This window comes from Mobula hypostoma, chromosome 1 (assembly GCF_963921235.1).
Source record: "Mobula hypostoma chromosome 1, sMobHyp1.1, whole genome shotgun sequence".
NCBI lineage: Eukaryota > Metazoa > Chordata > Chondrichthyes > Myliobatiformes > Myliobatidae > Mobula > Mobula hypostoma.
The window spans coordinates 57,124,037-57,140,588 of NC_086097.1; the positions used below are offsets into that span (position 1 = coordinate 57,124,037).

Here is a 16,552-nt window from a genome sequence, read left to right on the forward strand (position 1 = left end):
TGATGTTAAAGGTATTCATAAACATACCTGAAGCAATAAGTTATTGATTTGATATTTGCTGATAAATTCCCCAACCTCTGGGGTTATCACTTCATTAAATCTAAAGTTTTCAATAGGATAAGGCAAAGATCAATATCTACTAAAAAGCAAACACATATTTTCCAGCAACACACATAAAAGTTGCTGGTGAACGCAGCAGGCCAGGCAGCATCGCTAGGAAGAGGTGCAGTCGAGGTTTCAGGCCGAGACCCTTGGTCAGGACATATTTTCCAGTCTTGAAGGTGACGTGCTGGAAGTAGGGAAAAGCTTGTAAGGATTAATCCTGTAGCAGACTTGAGGGACTGTCATGCTATTGAAAAGTCAATCTTCATCTTAACACCATTGATCTGTCTTACATAAAACACTATAATCAGGAACAGGGTTTTCAACCCACAATGTGTATACCAATCTTTGTCATTGAAGTCTAACCCAATGTTGTTTGCTCCATATCCTTCAATATTGTGAAATAAATCTGTTTCAGATTTTAAAATGTTAAGATGTGGTGACTAGAACATTCTAGGCAGTTATGGTGTAATCCAACTGAAACTGCACAGTTGGAAATTACTAGAATGATCACTGTTTTATATTTTAGATTTCTTCTTGTGACTTAAATTCTTAAAAATTTTTTTATTGATAATCTGCTTACGTACATAGCTTGTAATCTCTTAAAACATCCATTGTTATTACCTCTTCACCATAATTATTTTATCACCTGCCCTACAATTAAAAAAAGCCAGGAGAGAAAAGATGAAATATGAAGATAAGCTAGCCAATAATATAAAAGAGGATACCCAAAGTTTTTACAAATATATAAAGAGTAAAAGAGAGATGAGATTAGATATCAGACTGCTGAAAGATGATGCTGGAGAGATAGAAATGAGGAACAAAAAAATGGCGGACTTTGAACTTTGGTTTCATTTTTCATCCGTGCAGCACTACTGGTGTCATACAAGGAGAAATCCTCGATCATATCCTGCATTCTCTTATTTTCCTTTTGTTCTACCTCAGTGTACTTACTTACAGAGTGAGCTGCCAAGTGGCATACAAACAAAAGCTTTGCACTGTATCTTGATATACATGACAATATTAAACCAATTATCAATTCTTCCTAGCTTCCAGTGGTCCCCAGCAGCTAACCTGAAAATGCAGCTACTGTTTCATTGTGCACTTTTTTTGTATTATCATCCAGCTCTATTTCATTGCCATCTGGCTCCTCCATTAATTGTATATTTTCAGATTAGGTGAGCAACTATCCTCACCAGGCAAATACTATAAAGACTAAAAGCATTGTATTTGCTCCAGCATAAAATCTTTTCCATGGCACCAATTTCTTATCTCTTTCACTGGGATTCTCTGAAACTCAGCTAATCTCTGTCTATTCTTTGATATTCTATTCAACTTTAAGATGAGCTTTTGCACTATAAGAAGAAAAGTTGTAACATAGTCCTGTTATAGGAATTTCTACATTAGAAAACATTCTTTGAGATATGGTCTTTTACTGTTAATTGGACACTATTTGGATTCTAATGAAACAATAGTATATGGTTTTGTTAGGTTTGTTTTAATTATATCTTGGACTGAAGAAAAAACTTCAAGTGTGCGTAATTTTTGAAAGCTTATTCCTTGTATCTGGTTTTTGTGGATTTTTAAAATTAAATTTAAGATTTGCAACTCTTTTGTGAGGATTGTACACAATCTTATTTGCAATTATTTGATTTCAGTGCATGATTTGTCCAGAACAAAATCAACTAGTCAGCGGGCACAAGGAGAAGGTGGATGTGACCATTACAAGTCATCTCAATGGGTAAAAAAAAATCTTATTTTATTACCATTGCAATGACAGCTGTGCTATTTTGCAGTTTTCATAAGGGGCTTTACTTTTCTACGTTGTTTGGTCATATACACTAATATCTCTTGATTGAAAATTCTTGATAATTTTACGTAAATTAAATGAAAGTGTACTGTTTCAGCTTAGACGAATGACAACAACTTGAATGTTTAGTTTGGTGTTGACCGGAGGAAATAAGAAATAAAGGAGGAGAATTAAAATTAAATTGTGTGACTGCCATTTTTGCTCAGCAAATTGGTTTATTACTGTCACATACACTAGGTTACAATGAAAAACTTGTCTTGCATATTGTCCATACAGATCATTTCATTATGATAGTGCATTGAGTTAGCACAAGGTAAAACAATAACAGAGTGCAGAATAAGGTCATAAGACACAGGAGCAGAATTCAGCCATTCAGCCCATCGAGTCTGCTCCATCATTTAATCATGGCTGATTTACTTTCCATCTCAACCCCATTTTTCTGCCTTCTCTCCGTAACCTTTGATGTCCTTACTAATCAAGAATCTATCGACCTCTACTTCTAAATATACCCTGTGATTTGGCCTCCATAGCCATCTGTGGCAGTGAATTCCACAGATTCACCACCCTCTGGCTAAAGAAATTCCTCCTCACCTCTGTTCTAAAGGTACATCCTTGTATTCTGAGGCTGTGCTCTTTTGTCCTAGACTTCCCCCACTATAGGAAGCATCCTCTCCATGTCCACTCTATCTAGGCTTTCAATATTCAATGAGCTCTCCCCTCCTAACACCTTATTCTTGTCATAAAGTGTTATAGTTACAGAGAGTGCACTGCATGGAGTTAATAAGGTGGAGGGTCACATTGAGGTAGACTGTGGGTCAAGAATCCATCGTTCTGTACTAGGGAACCATTCAATAGTCTTATAACCACAGGATAAACACTGTCTTTGAGCCAGGTGATACATGTTTGCATGTTTTTCTAAGCAAAGGATCATTGCACTGAAGCCATAATGGACGTGCAACAGATCAGTCAGTACCTGGGCAGTGAGAGAATGGTGGCAAGAATGAAACTTTGTGGGATCATAAAGATTAATAGTTAATACCATGAGCTAATATAGATCAACAAAGATGGGCAATAATTGTGTGGAACTTTGTAATATAATATGCTTTATGGGTGAGAAGGTGAGCTAATATTTTGGAAGGTAGGGTAGCTGGCCAAGAAATTATCAGAGTAGTCAAGTATGGAAATGACAAAAGCAAGGCAGAGTAATATCAGCTTTGGCAGGTGAAGTGGTAGATGATATGAAAGTGGAGGTAGATTGTCTTGTGCTGGGTTAGATATGAGATAAAAAATTTAACTTGTTGTCAAAAAGATTGTTGAAGTGGTGAGTGTTCCTTCTCAGTTCAAGTAGTGACAGGCACCCCAGACAAAATGGATTGACTGCAAGAATAGAGTTAATGAGGGAGATGGGAGATGGTGCCTTTTGTCCTGTTATTAACCAGGTGTCTTACAAATTTTGTAAAGTTGGGTTGAAGGGGTACCTGACAACCTAGGCAAGGGTGGTTCGAATCAAGTGTTGGAGAGTTGTAACTTGGATCTTCAATTTTTTACTAAGCTGTCTGTTCCCCTGCCAAATTAGAATGTTTTTAGAGTATGATTGTGGGTAATAGTTGGCATCTATGTCTGGAGTCAAGGTTCTGCAATTTGTTCCAATTTGTTTTCCTTTTAAGGTGGTCTTTAAGTCCCAGCTCAGTGTTTGAACTTTGAATGGATATCTTATTCCATTTGTTACATGGTTTGTAACTTCTCTGTGAGGTGCCTGGAACGTTTTTCTTGTGTGTTAAAGTTACTTTATAAATGCAAATATCCATCGTAAAAGATACTTTATATGGTTGTATATAGTTGTTCTTGCTGTATAATGCATAGCCAGGAAAATATAGGCCTCAACTTTTAGTTGATAAAATTAACTTAGTTAACAAATAAATTAGTTAATAATAACCACATTTGCATGGTTCAACATTAAACATTCTGATCCTTAGATCTTATATCGTTTCTCACTATCACCTTGATCTCATCTTTAATTAAGAGTGCTACCCCACCTCCCTTACCTTCAGAATCAGAAACAGGTTTATTATCACCGGCATGTGACGTGAAATTTGTTAACTTAGCAGCAGCAGTTCAATGCGATACGTTATCTAACAGAGAGAGAGAAAAAAATATAATAATAAATAAAATAAAACATAATAAATAAACAAGTCCTGACGAAGAGTCTCGGCCCGAAATGTCGACTGTACCTCTTCCTAGAGATGCTGCCTGGCCTGCTGCGTTCACCAGCAACTTTGATGTGTGTTGCTTAAATAAACAAGTAAATCAATTATGTATATTGAATAGATTATTTTAAAAAATGTGCAAAAACAGAAATACAGTTGGCCCTCCTTATCCGCGAGGGATACCAAAATATGCGGATGCTCAAGTCCCTTATTCAACCTGTCTCAATATGGTGGACCATAGGACCCAGCGGAACCCCAGACCTTATTTAACCTGTCTCAGTGCGGTGGACATTAGGACCTGGCGGCGGAGCTCTGAATCCGCAGTGTTTCTGTTCACGAAAATAATCACGATCACGATTGAAAATAGGATGGAAATAATAAAGCGATCAGAAAGGGTTGAAACGCCATTGGTCATTGGAAAAGTGTTAGGCTACAGTCGGTCAACGATTGGAACAATTTTAAAGGATAAAGTGAGAAAGGCCCTGCCCCGATGAAAGCTACAATTGTAATGTACAATGAAGCAACGCAGTGGTTTAATTATTGGGTTTTGGGTTTTTGGGGTTTTGATCCTCCACATCAACCCAACATAGATGGAGAATGTGCTCGGGAGCGGTCTGTCACTGGATTGAACTCGGCAACTTCCATTCCCCAGCCTGGCGCTGAAACATAGGTTTCTTAAGTGTTTTATATGCATAGAAAGGTAAAATATATACTATATACTAAGACAAACATTTGACTAACTGACGCTAAATAATACCAGATGTAGCTGTTCCAACTTACTTAGTAAGAGAACTTCCGTTTTTTTTTTGATCCCGATCCATGATAACCTATGCACATCCTCCCGTATACTTTAAATCATCTCTAGATTACTTATAATACCTAATACAATGTAAATGCTATGTAAAATAGTTGTTATACTGCATTGTTTAGGGAATAATGACAAGAAAAAAAGTCTGTACATGCTCGAACAACAAGTGCTGGAAGAGCACTTCCGGGTTTTCTGGATTCGTGGTTGGTTGAATTCGCGCATGTGGAACTCGCAGATAAGGAGGGCCGACTGTACTGTATATTAAAAAAGTGAGGTAGTGTCCAAGGGTTCAATGTCCATTTAGGAATCGGATGGCAGACAGGAAGAAGCTGTTCCTGAATCGCTGAGTGTGTGCCTTCAGGCTTCTGTATCTCTTACCTGATGGTTACGTGAGAAAAGTGCATGCCCTAGGTGCTGGAGGTCTTTAATAATGGACGCTGCCTTTCTGAGACACTGCTTCCTAAAGATGTCCTGCATACTTTGTAGGCTGGTACCCAAGATGGAGCTGACTAGATTTACAACCTTCTTCAGCTTCTTTCAGTCGTGTGCAGTAGCCCCTCCATACCAGACAGTGATGCAGCCCGTCAGAATGCTCTCCACGGTGCAATTATAGAAGTTTTTGAGTGTATTTGTTGACATACCAAATCGCTTCAAACTCCTAATAAAGTATCGCCGCTGTCTTGCCTTCTTTATGACTACAGGCAGTCCCCGGGTTACGAACGAGTTCCGTTCCTGAGTCCGTCTTTAAGTTGGATTTGTACGTAAGTTGGAACAGGTACATCCGGTATTATTTAGCGTCAGTTAGTCAAACGTTTGTCTTGGTATATAGTATATATTTTACCTTTCTATGCATATAAAACACTTAAGAAACGTATGTATTTCAATAATTAAATCAGTGCGTTGCTTAGTAATGATTGTATCTTTCATTGGGGCAGGGCCTTTCACATGCTCCATTATTCTCACTTTATCTTTTATCCTTTAAAATTGTTCCGATCGTTGACCGACTGTAGCTTAACACTTTTCCAATGACCGATGGTGTTTCATCTCTTTCCGATCGCTTTATTATTTCCACTTTATTTTCAATCGTGATCGTTTTCCATCAACGGAACAGAAACACTGTGGATTCAGCTCCCCTGGGTCCTAAAGTCCACCAGCACAGAAACAGATTAAATGGGACAAGTGGGGGCGGTGCTGACTGGAAAAGGGTGGGCAGGGTGAATCTTGCTAAGAAAAATTTAAGCCAAATACAAAGTTACACACTCAACACAGTGTTAATGGCAATGACTTAAAATGGCGGACGGCATCATGATCCGACTTAAAATGACGGACGGCGTTCTCCTTCCTCTGTTCGTAAGTACGAGTTGTTCATAAGTCAGACGCTTATAACTCGGGGACTGCCTCTACATCAATATGCTGGGACCAGGTTAGATCCTCAGAGACCTTGACACCCAGGAACTTGAAGCTGCTCACTCTCTCTACTTCCTATCCCTCTATGAAGATTGGTACGTGTTCCTTCGTCTTACCCTTCCTGAAGTCCACAATCAGCTCTTTCATCTTACTGACGTTAAGTACCAGGTTGTTGCTGTGGCACTATTCCACTAGTTGGCATATCTCACTCCTATACGACCTCTCGTCACCACCTAAGATTCTCCCAACTATGGTTGTATCATCAGCAACTTTGCAGGTGGTGTTTGAGCTATATCTAGCCACACAGTCACGTGTATACAGAGTGTAGAGCGGTGGGCTAAGTACACATCCCTGAGGTGCGCTAGTGTTGATCGTCAGCGAAGAGGATATGTTATCACCAATCCCCACAGACTGTGGTCTTCCGGTTAGGAAGTCAAGGATCCAATTACAGAGGGAGGTACAGAGGCCCAGGTTCTGCAACTTCTCAATTAGGATTGTGGGAATGATGGTATTAAATGCTGAGCTATAGTTGATGAACAGCATCCTGATGTAGGTGTGTGTGTTGTCTAGGTGGTCTATAGCTGGGTGAAGAGCCATGGAGATTGCTTCTGCTGTTGACCTGTTGTGACGATAGGCAAATTGCAATGGGTCCAGGTCCTTGCTGAGGCAGGAGTTCAGTCTAGTCATAACCAACCTCTCAAAGCATTTCATCACTGTCGATGTGAGTGCTACCTGGCGATAGTTGTTAAGGCAGCCCACATTATTCTTCTTTGGCACTGGTATAATTGTTGCCTTTTTAAAGCAAGTGGGAACTTCTGCCCATAGCAGTGAGAGGTTGAAAATGACCTTGAATACTCCCGCTAGTTGGCTGGCACAGGTTTTCAAAGCCATACCAGGTACTTCATTGGGACCTTCTGCCTTGCGAGGGTTCACTGTCTTTAAAGACAGTCTAACATCGGCCTCTGCGACAGAGATCACAGGGTCATCAAGTGCAGAAGGGATCTTCACAGCTGAGATGTGTTCTGCCTTTCAAAGCGTGCATAGAGAGCGTTGAGTTCATCTGGTAGTGAAGCATCGCTGCCATTCATACTATTGGGTTTCACTTTGTAGGAAGTAATGTCTTGCAGTCCCTGCCAGAGTTGCCGTGCATCTGATATCGCCTCCAACCTTGTTCAAGGTTGTCCCTTCGCCCTTGAAATAGCCCTCCGCAAATCATACCTGGTTTTCTGGTACGGGCCTGGGTTGCCGGACTTGAATGCCACAGATCTAGACTTCAGCAGACAACGTACCTCCTGGTTCATCCACGGCTTTTGGTTTGGGAATGTACAGTAAGTCTTTGTAGGCACACGCTCATCCACACAGATTTTAATGAAATCGATAACAACTGCAGCATATTCAGCCAGATTCAAAGATGAATCTTTGAATACAGTCCAGTTCACCGATTCAAAGCAGTCCTGTAGGCACTCCTGTGCTTCCCTTGTCCAAACCTTCTTGGTCCTCACTGCTGGTGCTGTGGTTTTCAGTCTCTGCCTATACTCAGGGAGTAGAAGTACAGCTAGGTGATCAGACTTCCCGAAGTGAGGGCATGGAATAGCACTGTAGGCGTTCTTGATGGTGGTGTAACAATGGTCCAGTGTGGTGTTTCCTCTGGTTTTGCAAGTAATCTGTTGATGGTAATTGCTTAGTGATTTTTTTCAGACTAACCTTGTTAAAATCTCCCAAAACGATGGTGAAGGCATTAGGGTGCGCTGTTTCGTGCATGTTGATCCCATTGCTTAGATCATCCAAAGCCTGCTTGACATTGGCCTGAGGTGGAATGTAAACAACTACCAAAATGACCCCAGAGAATTCCCGTGGTAAGTAAAAAGGAAGACACTTTACTGCTAGATATTCCAGGTCTGGTGAGCAGAATTGGGACAGCACTGATATATTTGTGCACCAAGAAGAGTTGATCATGAGGCATACACCTCACCTCTGCTTTTGAGAGACTCTATCGATCTATCCTGACGGTGTATAGTAAACCCGTCGATCTGAATCGCTGCATCCAGTATGGAAGGGAAGATCCCTGCTGCACCTTGGATATTTAATTCCCAATCCTGTCCGCCCCGCAACCACAGTTCTGTAATGGCCACTAAATCACACGCCCTTGTGCTGATTTGTGCCACAAGTTCACTGACCTTGTTTCGAATACCACGGGCATTCAAATAAAGTGCCCTTACACTCATTGTACTTTAAAAATCTTGTAATCTTGTACTCCCTTGCACTTGACTTTTCTTCACTCCACTCTCACTTTCCTCTTTTTTATCTTTTGTTTTTTCTTTATGTTTATCTACACTTTTCTACTTTACTTCTGCAATCTGTTGAACCCATTCCCCCTACTATTTAGTTTAAAGCCCTATCCACAGCCCTAGTTATGCAATTCACCAGGGTCCAGGTCCCATTATGGTTCAGGTGGAGCCCATCCCATTGGTACAGCTCCCTCCTTTTCCAATACTGATGCCAATTTCCCGTGAATTCAAACCCACTTCTCTCACACCAATCCTTGAGCCACGCATTTAACTCGCAAATCTTCTTGACATGCTAATTTGCACATGGCTCAGGTAGTGATCTAGAGATTACCACCTTTTTGGTTCTGCTTTTTAATTTAGTCCTTAGCTGCTCAAATTTCCTAAGCAGAACCTTTTCCCTCATTCTACCTGTGTCATTGGTCCCACATGTACCATGACAACTGGATTTTTCCCTTCCCGCTGCAAATTCCTCTGCAGGTCAGATAAGATGTCTCGAACCCAGGCACCAGGCAGGCAACACAGCCTTCAGGACGCTGTATCCTTGCAACAGAGAATTCTGTCTATTTCCCTGACTATGCTATCCCCAGTTACCACTACATTTCTCTTCTCTCTTCCCCTCTTTAATCACTCCCTGAACTATGGTGCCACAGTTAGGTTGCTCATCCTTCCTACAGCCCCAACTCTCATCCACACAAGGAACAAGAATCTCAGACCTGTTTGACAAGCTCAAGGGCTGAGGCTCCTCCAGCGCTGTCTCTTGGATCCCAGTACCCTCCCCACTCACAGTCATACCCTCTTGCCCCTGACCACAGACCGAATTTGAGGCAGCTAATCTAATGGCTGTGACTACCTCCTGAAACAGAGAATCGAGGTAACTCTCCCCCTTCCTGCCACAGTGTTTGAAGCTCATAATCCAGGTCTTACTTTGAGCCTGAGTTCTTGACAAGCCAACACTTGCTGCAGATGTGGTCACCAGGAACCACAATGGGGTCCACCAGCTTCCACATCATGTAGCTGCAGCACATCACCTGATCCTGCATCATCCCTTTATTTAATTAGCTGCAATTTAGTGTCTTTTTTTTCAACCACTAAAAAAGCCTTACCTGCTACTTACTTGTGCCTCCTTGCTGAAGCCTCTTGAGCCAAAGCCTCAAGTTCCCACTCCTACACTGGTTCACTCACACAATGGCTGCTCTGCTTTACTTTTATTTACTCCTGCTAATGAATCGCAAATCGATTGGTCCACCACTAATGCACCAAGCCCTGTGAAACGCTTCTGTTTTGAACTCTTCTCCCCAACCTCTGTGCAGCTCTCTCTCTGTGAATCAGTTGGTCTGACTCTAATGCGCTAAGCCCCGTGAAACAAAATTCTTTTGCCCGACCTGTGCGAAGCGCGCGCTCGCTCTCTCTCTCTCTCTCTCTCTCTCTTCCCCCTCTTCCCCCTCTTCCCCCTCTTCCCCCTCTTCCCCCTCTTCCCCCTCTTCCCCCTCTTCCCCCTCTTCCCCCTCTTCCCCCTCTTCCCCCTCTTCCCCCTCTTCCCCCTCTTCCCCCTCTTCCCCCTCTTCCCCCACCCCGAATTGATTGCTTTGCCACTAATGCTTATTATTTCAAAATCTTTTATTCCTCTCCAAGATTTATGCCTGCTAGTTTTAAATGCATCTATGGTAGGTCACCCCTCGGTCTCTCGTGCTCCAGGGAAAGCATACCAGTTTGTTCTCATAATTTAAATAGTCCATCCCAGGCAACATCCTGGTGAATTTCTCTGCATCCTGTCAGATGCAATCATGTGTTTATTATAATGTAGTGACCAGAAATGCACATGATATTCTCAGTGGATTGTCACCTTTTCGTGGTGGAGAGGCTTGTGTGGTCCTGAGACCCTGAGAGCAATGCCTCTGGAGCTATGCTCCTGGTAGGGTCACCCATGGTGGTAAGGTTGAGGGTGAGGTCCCTGACAAAGAACAATCCAACCAAGACCTCAACGGTGGAACAGGCGGATGAAGTTACTTCGAACTCAATGGCTGTGAAGGCAGATGAAGGCTGCAACAAATCCGTCAGCTCCAATCATCGTTGTTTCCATGCCATTGGAATCAGTTGGTTGATTTGTGAAGTATGATGTGCTTCTTGGAGTGCAACATCAAGTACACATTAAACAAATACACGCACAGGCGTCTTTGCTCTGTGGGCCACTTCTTCAAGTCTTTCGGTGATCGGGGGAGGGTGACAGGAGCAGGCAATGTGATACTTGAGAGCCCATAAGTAAATCAACAGAACGAAGACCTTCATCCTCGACCTCGAGGGATAGCCACGATGACGACGATTCCAATTACAGTCTAACCTTGTTTATAAAGCTGTACCATAACCTCTTTACTCATAATCTAATCTAATTTTAAGTCACATCTAATGGCAAGTATCCCAGATGCCTTCTCTACCACTTTTTCTACCAGTGCTTCCACCTTTAGCAATCTTTGGACTTGTATTCTAAGGTCCCTCAGTACTCCCTAATGCTCCTGCATTCTTTTGTTAAATGTTATTCTTATTGTTCCTTGGTGCTTCTGCTCGTACTTATGAGGACTAAGTCCTGCCTGCCGTTCCTCTGTCCATTTTGCTAACCAGTATCATCCTAAAACTTACAACAATTCTCACTGTCAACAGAATTATCAATTTTCATGTCATCTACAAACTTATTAATCATTTGCCCTCATTCACAACCATATTGTTAATGCATATGAGACAACAATTGAAATTGGTTTGCTATCGTCACATGTACCAAAATGGAGTGAAACTTTTCTTGCTTATTGTTCATGCAAATCAGATCATTACAGTGCATTAAAGTAAAACAATAACAATTGTAGAATAAAGTACAATCGTACCATTTCCTTTGGTATGTCATTGGTCATAGGCTTCCAATCACATAAGCAATCCTCTACCATTAATCTCTATCTCCTGTGACTAAGCCAATACTGGATCCAGCTTTCCAACTTGTTCTGGATCCCATGGGCTCTAACCTTTTCGATTTGTCTCCCATGTTGGACCTTGTCCATGCCTTTACTGAAGTCCTCATCAAAACATGTTGTTACCTCTTTGAAAAATTTAATCACAGTAGACAAACAGGATTAAAAAATTCCATGTTGGATGTCTTTGATCCTCACTTTTCCAAGTGTAGAGTAATCCTGGTTCTCAGATTTTTCTCCAATAACTTTACAATGACTGAAATTAGACTGTAATTACTTGATTTATCCTTCTGGCCCTCTTGAATCTGTTGTCCTTCAGTCATCTAGCATTTTTCATGTTACTTACTGCCCACTACACCACTTGGATTTACGGTGGCATGTAAGCCCTCCATCTCTGTCTGTCTCTCCTTCGCTATCTTCTCTATTGTGCCCCAGGGATCAGGATCCCCATTTTTGTCTCTACAGAAAATCACCAAGTTGTCTTCAGTGTCTTGCTTTTCCTCTGTCCTTCAGGGGTTCAATAAAATGCTGTCTTGATGATGTGACCTCTCTTCTTATCCCATTTCCAACCCATATCCAGTGTTTCCTCATGATGATTGTGGCCATGTTCTCTTGCTGACAGTAAAGAGGAGTAGGGCATGGTTGGAGATATTTCTTGGCCAGAAAATACCGAGGATCTTCCAGAGGCTTGGAGTGTGGAATGATGGTAGCTTGGCAAGATTGATCTCTGTCATGCGCCAGCATTCTGACCTGTACAAGAGTGAGGACAGAACACAGCTCTAGTACAGCTTCACCATGGTGTTCACACTGTACTTGGTTGATCCCCGTCTGTTGCTATTGACCTGAAGATCAATGGGTGAATCTGCTGGTGCTGGGTAAGTTAATCCCATATGCCTTGACGGGAGGAGGAGACTTTACATTGAGGGTCGTGGTCTCAGTCTTTCTTTGGCTGACTCTGAGTCCAACCTGTACACAGGCATTGAGTTTTCTCTTGCATGTGCTGATGTGTATGTGATAGTAATGTGAGATCATCCCAGAGCCAAGGTCTTCTCATGTTGTTTGCCTCATAACCCAGTCAATCACTAGGTTAAACAATATCACCAGTCTGTGCACTACTCTATGATGTTATGCAGTATGAAGATCTGGTCAGCACAGTCTCCTGAAGCCAACTTGCTTCTTCCTCAGCACACATTAACAGTATCTGTAATCTGTTGGACAATGACTTTGGTGAGAAGTTTAATGGGCAAAAGTTTGAAGCCACATTGGTTCTTGCAATCATTTGGTGCTCCTTTCTTGGGGATCCTAACAATAACTCCCTTTGTCCAGTTCTTGAGTACTTGTCCTCATTCCCAAATTATAATAAACAGTGTTTGCAGGATGGGTGCTGCAACTTTTGCTTCAGTTTTGGACAGTTCGGCTTTCAAATTGTCATGTCTGATGAAGGGTCTCGGCCCGAAACGTTGACTATATTCTTTTGCATAGATGCTGTCTGGCCTGCTGAATTCCTTCAGCATTTTGTGTGTGTTGCTTGGATATCCTGGAGCTTTGCTGTTCTGTACTGATTTAATCGTAGCAACAATCTCTTCTTTCTTGGGTGGATCTGTGTTGATGCCAAAGTCCTCTGCTGCCTTTTGTACGTCAGATTCTTCCTGTGGTGGTGTCTATTCAAAAATATTCTGAAATACTTCGTCCATCTTACCTCTTGCTCTTTCTCAGTTGTCAAAAGCTGACCATTCTTAACTCTCATGGGCCCACTGGATCTGGTCTGGTACTTTCCACATACTAATTTTGAAATCTTGTGCATATTTCTTTGATCACCTTGAATGGCTTCTGCTTTGGCCTCCCCTGTAAGGTCTTCCGTGTAGATGCTCTTACCTTTTTAACAAATCTCTTCACTTTGATGTTAGCTTCAGTATATGCTAGTTGAATTTTCACGTTAATTTGTGTTGACTTTGCCTCTAACACTTTATTCTTAATTTTCTGTCTTTCCTCTAAGGCTGTCCATGGTTCCTACTGTATCCACTCATTGTTCTTTTTTCTAGCTCTGTATCCTAGACAAGCCTTGCTTCTATCCTTGAAGACTGTGGGAATCTGTTTCCGCACTGTGTCTTTCTTGTCTACTGACGTATCCTTGTCAAGGTCTTGCAAGCCCTGAAATCTGTTCTTAAATTGAATAGTGAAAGCAGATCTCACACTGGTCTCACACCTTGAGCTTCTCAACATCGAAGTGTCTTTGTACATGTGTTCTGGTCCCAGTGCTTCTCAGTTTGAGTTTCATCACTGCTACAACAAGCTGGTAATCACTTCCTGTAACTGTTTCTGTCTTCACCTTTACATTCTGCAAGGATTTTCTCCACTTACCATTAGTCATGAAATAGTCCCTCTGAGGATCCCAGGTACTCACATTCAATTGACTGCTTTTCCCACCACATTCTATGCGCCACACTGTCTGCTATGAGGAGGTACTTGGTGTCCCTGTCCCAGTCGCTGCCTCAACTCTGGGATTCTCTCTGCCACCTGCAATGAACCTGTCTGATACTTTCAATCGACGGTTCTTTGCTTTTCTCATGTTCAGCAAGGATTTGAAGACTGTAGAACCTGCCACTTCCAATGCTGGCAGTGACAGGTGTCCCCAGATCATGATCCCTGCAGCTGACTTCGATGGTTCCAATGATCCTGAGCAGATTAAGAACCCAGATTCCCCTGCCAACAGTGTGGGTTCCAACAATCCTGGACACCTTCAGAGTGCCTATTGTAAAACCTTTAACACCGATTCCAGCATGGACCTTAACCGACAGCACGTCCAGGCAGAGATTTTACGCACTGCCGCTGGAACCCCAGTCTCCCCTTCCCCCACCGCTCCACACTCCCATGTGTCTCAGGTCCCATTGTCAGCTGTTGGGTCCTCAGAGACTCTATCTTACTCCCACTCCACCTTCCCTGAACACCCCAACCCTCCCCTCTCCTTTGACACTACCAACCCTTTCCTTCCTCTGATTCCAGCTCTCATTCGTGCTGGGTCTTCACAATTCTCTCTGACCTTACCCTTTCTGATATAAAACAATCAGTCCTCAGTAAAGGCCTCACCTTTGTCCCCTCGCGCCCGCACTTCAGTGAGTTCTGTGCTCGCCATGACACTGACCCCTTCTGTTGCCTGTCTCTGTGCCTATTTCTTTGGCAAGGAGTTTCCAGCCTGCACTGATGACCCTTTTCCCTGTCTTCAATCCTCCTCCTCTTCCTGGATGCCTGCCAACGGGACATCAACTGCCTTGACTTTGCCACTCCTCTCTCCAATTCTAACCACACTCCTTCTGAACATGCTACTCTTTGCACTAATCCTAACCTCTCCATTAAATCTGCAGATAAGGGAGGGTGCTGTAATGGTCTGAAGGACTGACCTCTACGTTGATGAGGCCAAGTGACAACTCTTAAGACTCCTCCTCTTACTTACCCCTCGAACAGGACCCCACTAAGGAGCACCAGGCTATTGTCTCCCCCACCATCATCAACGTTATTGACTCTGGGGATCTCCCATCCACTGCCACAAACCTCATGGTTCCCTTGCCTTGCACCTCCTGTTACTATCTCTTACCCAAGATCCATAAACCTGTCTGTCTAGGTAGACCTATTATTTCTGCTTGTATCTGCCCCACTGAACTTATGTCTGCATATCTCAACTATTTTATTCCCCCAGGTTCAGTCCGTTCCTATCTACATCTGTGACATTTCACACTCTCTGGATCTTTTCAATGACTTCAAGTTCCTTGGCCCCCATCATCTCATTTTCACCGTGGATGTTCATGCACCCCCCACCCCCCCAATCAGGAAGGCCTTAAAGCTGTCTGCTTCTGGATAACAGACCAAACCAGTTCCCTTACACCACCACTCTCCTCCATCTGGCAGAATTGGATACCCTCTATAATTTCTCCTTCAGCTCCTCCCACTTGCTTCAAACCAAAGGTGTAGCCATGGGCACTTGCAAGGGTCACAGCTATGCTTGCCTTTTCATTAGCTATGTAGAACAGTCCACTTTCCAAGCCTACACTGGTATCGCTCCCCAACTCTTCCTATGACTGCATTGGTGCAGCTTCTTGCACCCATGCTGAGCTTGTCAGATTCATCAAATTTGCCTCCAATTTCCACCCTGCCCTCAAATTTACTTGGTCCATTTCCGACACCTCCTTCCTCTTTCTCAATCTCTCTGTCTCTATCTCTGGAGGCAGTCTATCTATTGATACCTTTTATAACCCACTGATTCTCACAGCTACCTGGACTATTCTTCTTCTTACCCTGTCCCTTGTAAAAATGCCATCCCCTTCTCTTAGCTACTCTGTCTCCGCTACATTTTTGCTCTCAGGATGAGGCTTTTCTTTCCAGAACAAATGGGATGTCCTCCTCCTTCAAAGAAAGTGATTTTCCTTCTTCCACCATCAATGATACCCTCACCTGCATCTCTTCCATTTCACGAATGTCTATCCTCCCACTGGCACACCAGGGATGGGGTTCCTCTTGTCCTCACCTACCGTCCCACAAGATTCTGTGTACATCATATAATTCTCTGTAACTTCTGCTATCTCCAATGGGATTTCACCACCAAGCACATATGTCCTTCCGCAATCCCTTCCCCCACCAACTTTACACTTTCTGTAAGGACTGCTCCTTCAGCGACACCCTTGCACGTTCATCCCTTGCCACAGACCTCCCTCCTGGTACTCATCCTTGCAAGCAGAACAAGTACCACTCTTGTCTCTACGCTTCCTCTCTCACTAACATTCAGGGCTCCAAACAGTCCTTCTAAGTGAGGTGACACTTCACCTGTGAGTCTGTTGGGGTCATTTACTGTATTTGGTGCTCCCAGTGTGGCCTCCTGTATATCAGTGACACCCGACGTAGACTGGAAGACTACTGTCGAGAACCTACACTTAGTTGACCAGATAAAGCAGGATCTCCTGGTAGCCACCTATTTCAATTCTATT

General features: G+C 42.8%; 1 protein-coding gene across 1 annotated transcript in view; it reads left to right on the forward strand.

Moving 5' to 3' along the window:
- Positions 1–16,552, forward strand: part of kiaa0586 (KIAA0586 ortholog) — a 538,659-nt gene that overhangs the window by 434 nt on the left and 521,673 nt on the right. The window contains exon 2 of the mRNA XM_063049620.1: positions 1,761–1,843. Within this exon, the coding sequence (XP_062905690.1) occupies positions 1,761–1,843 (83 nt within the window). The remainder of the gene's footprint in view (positions 1–1,760; positions 1,844–16,552) is intronic.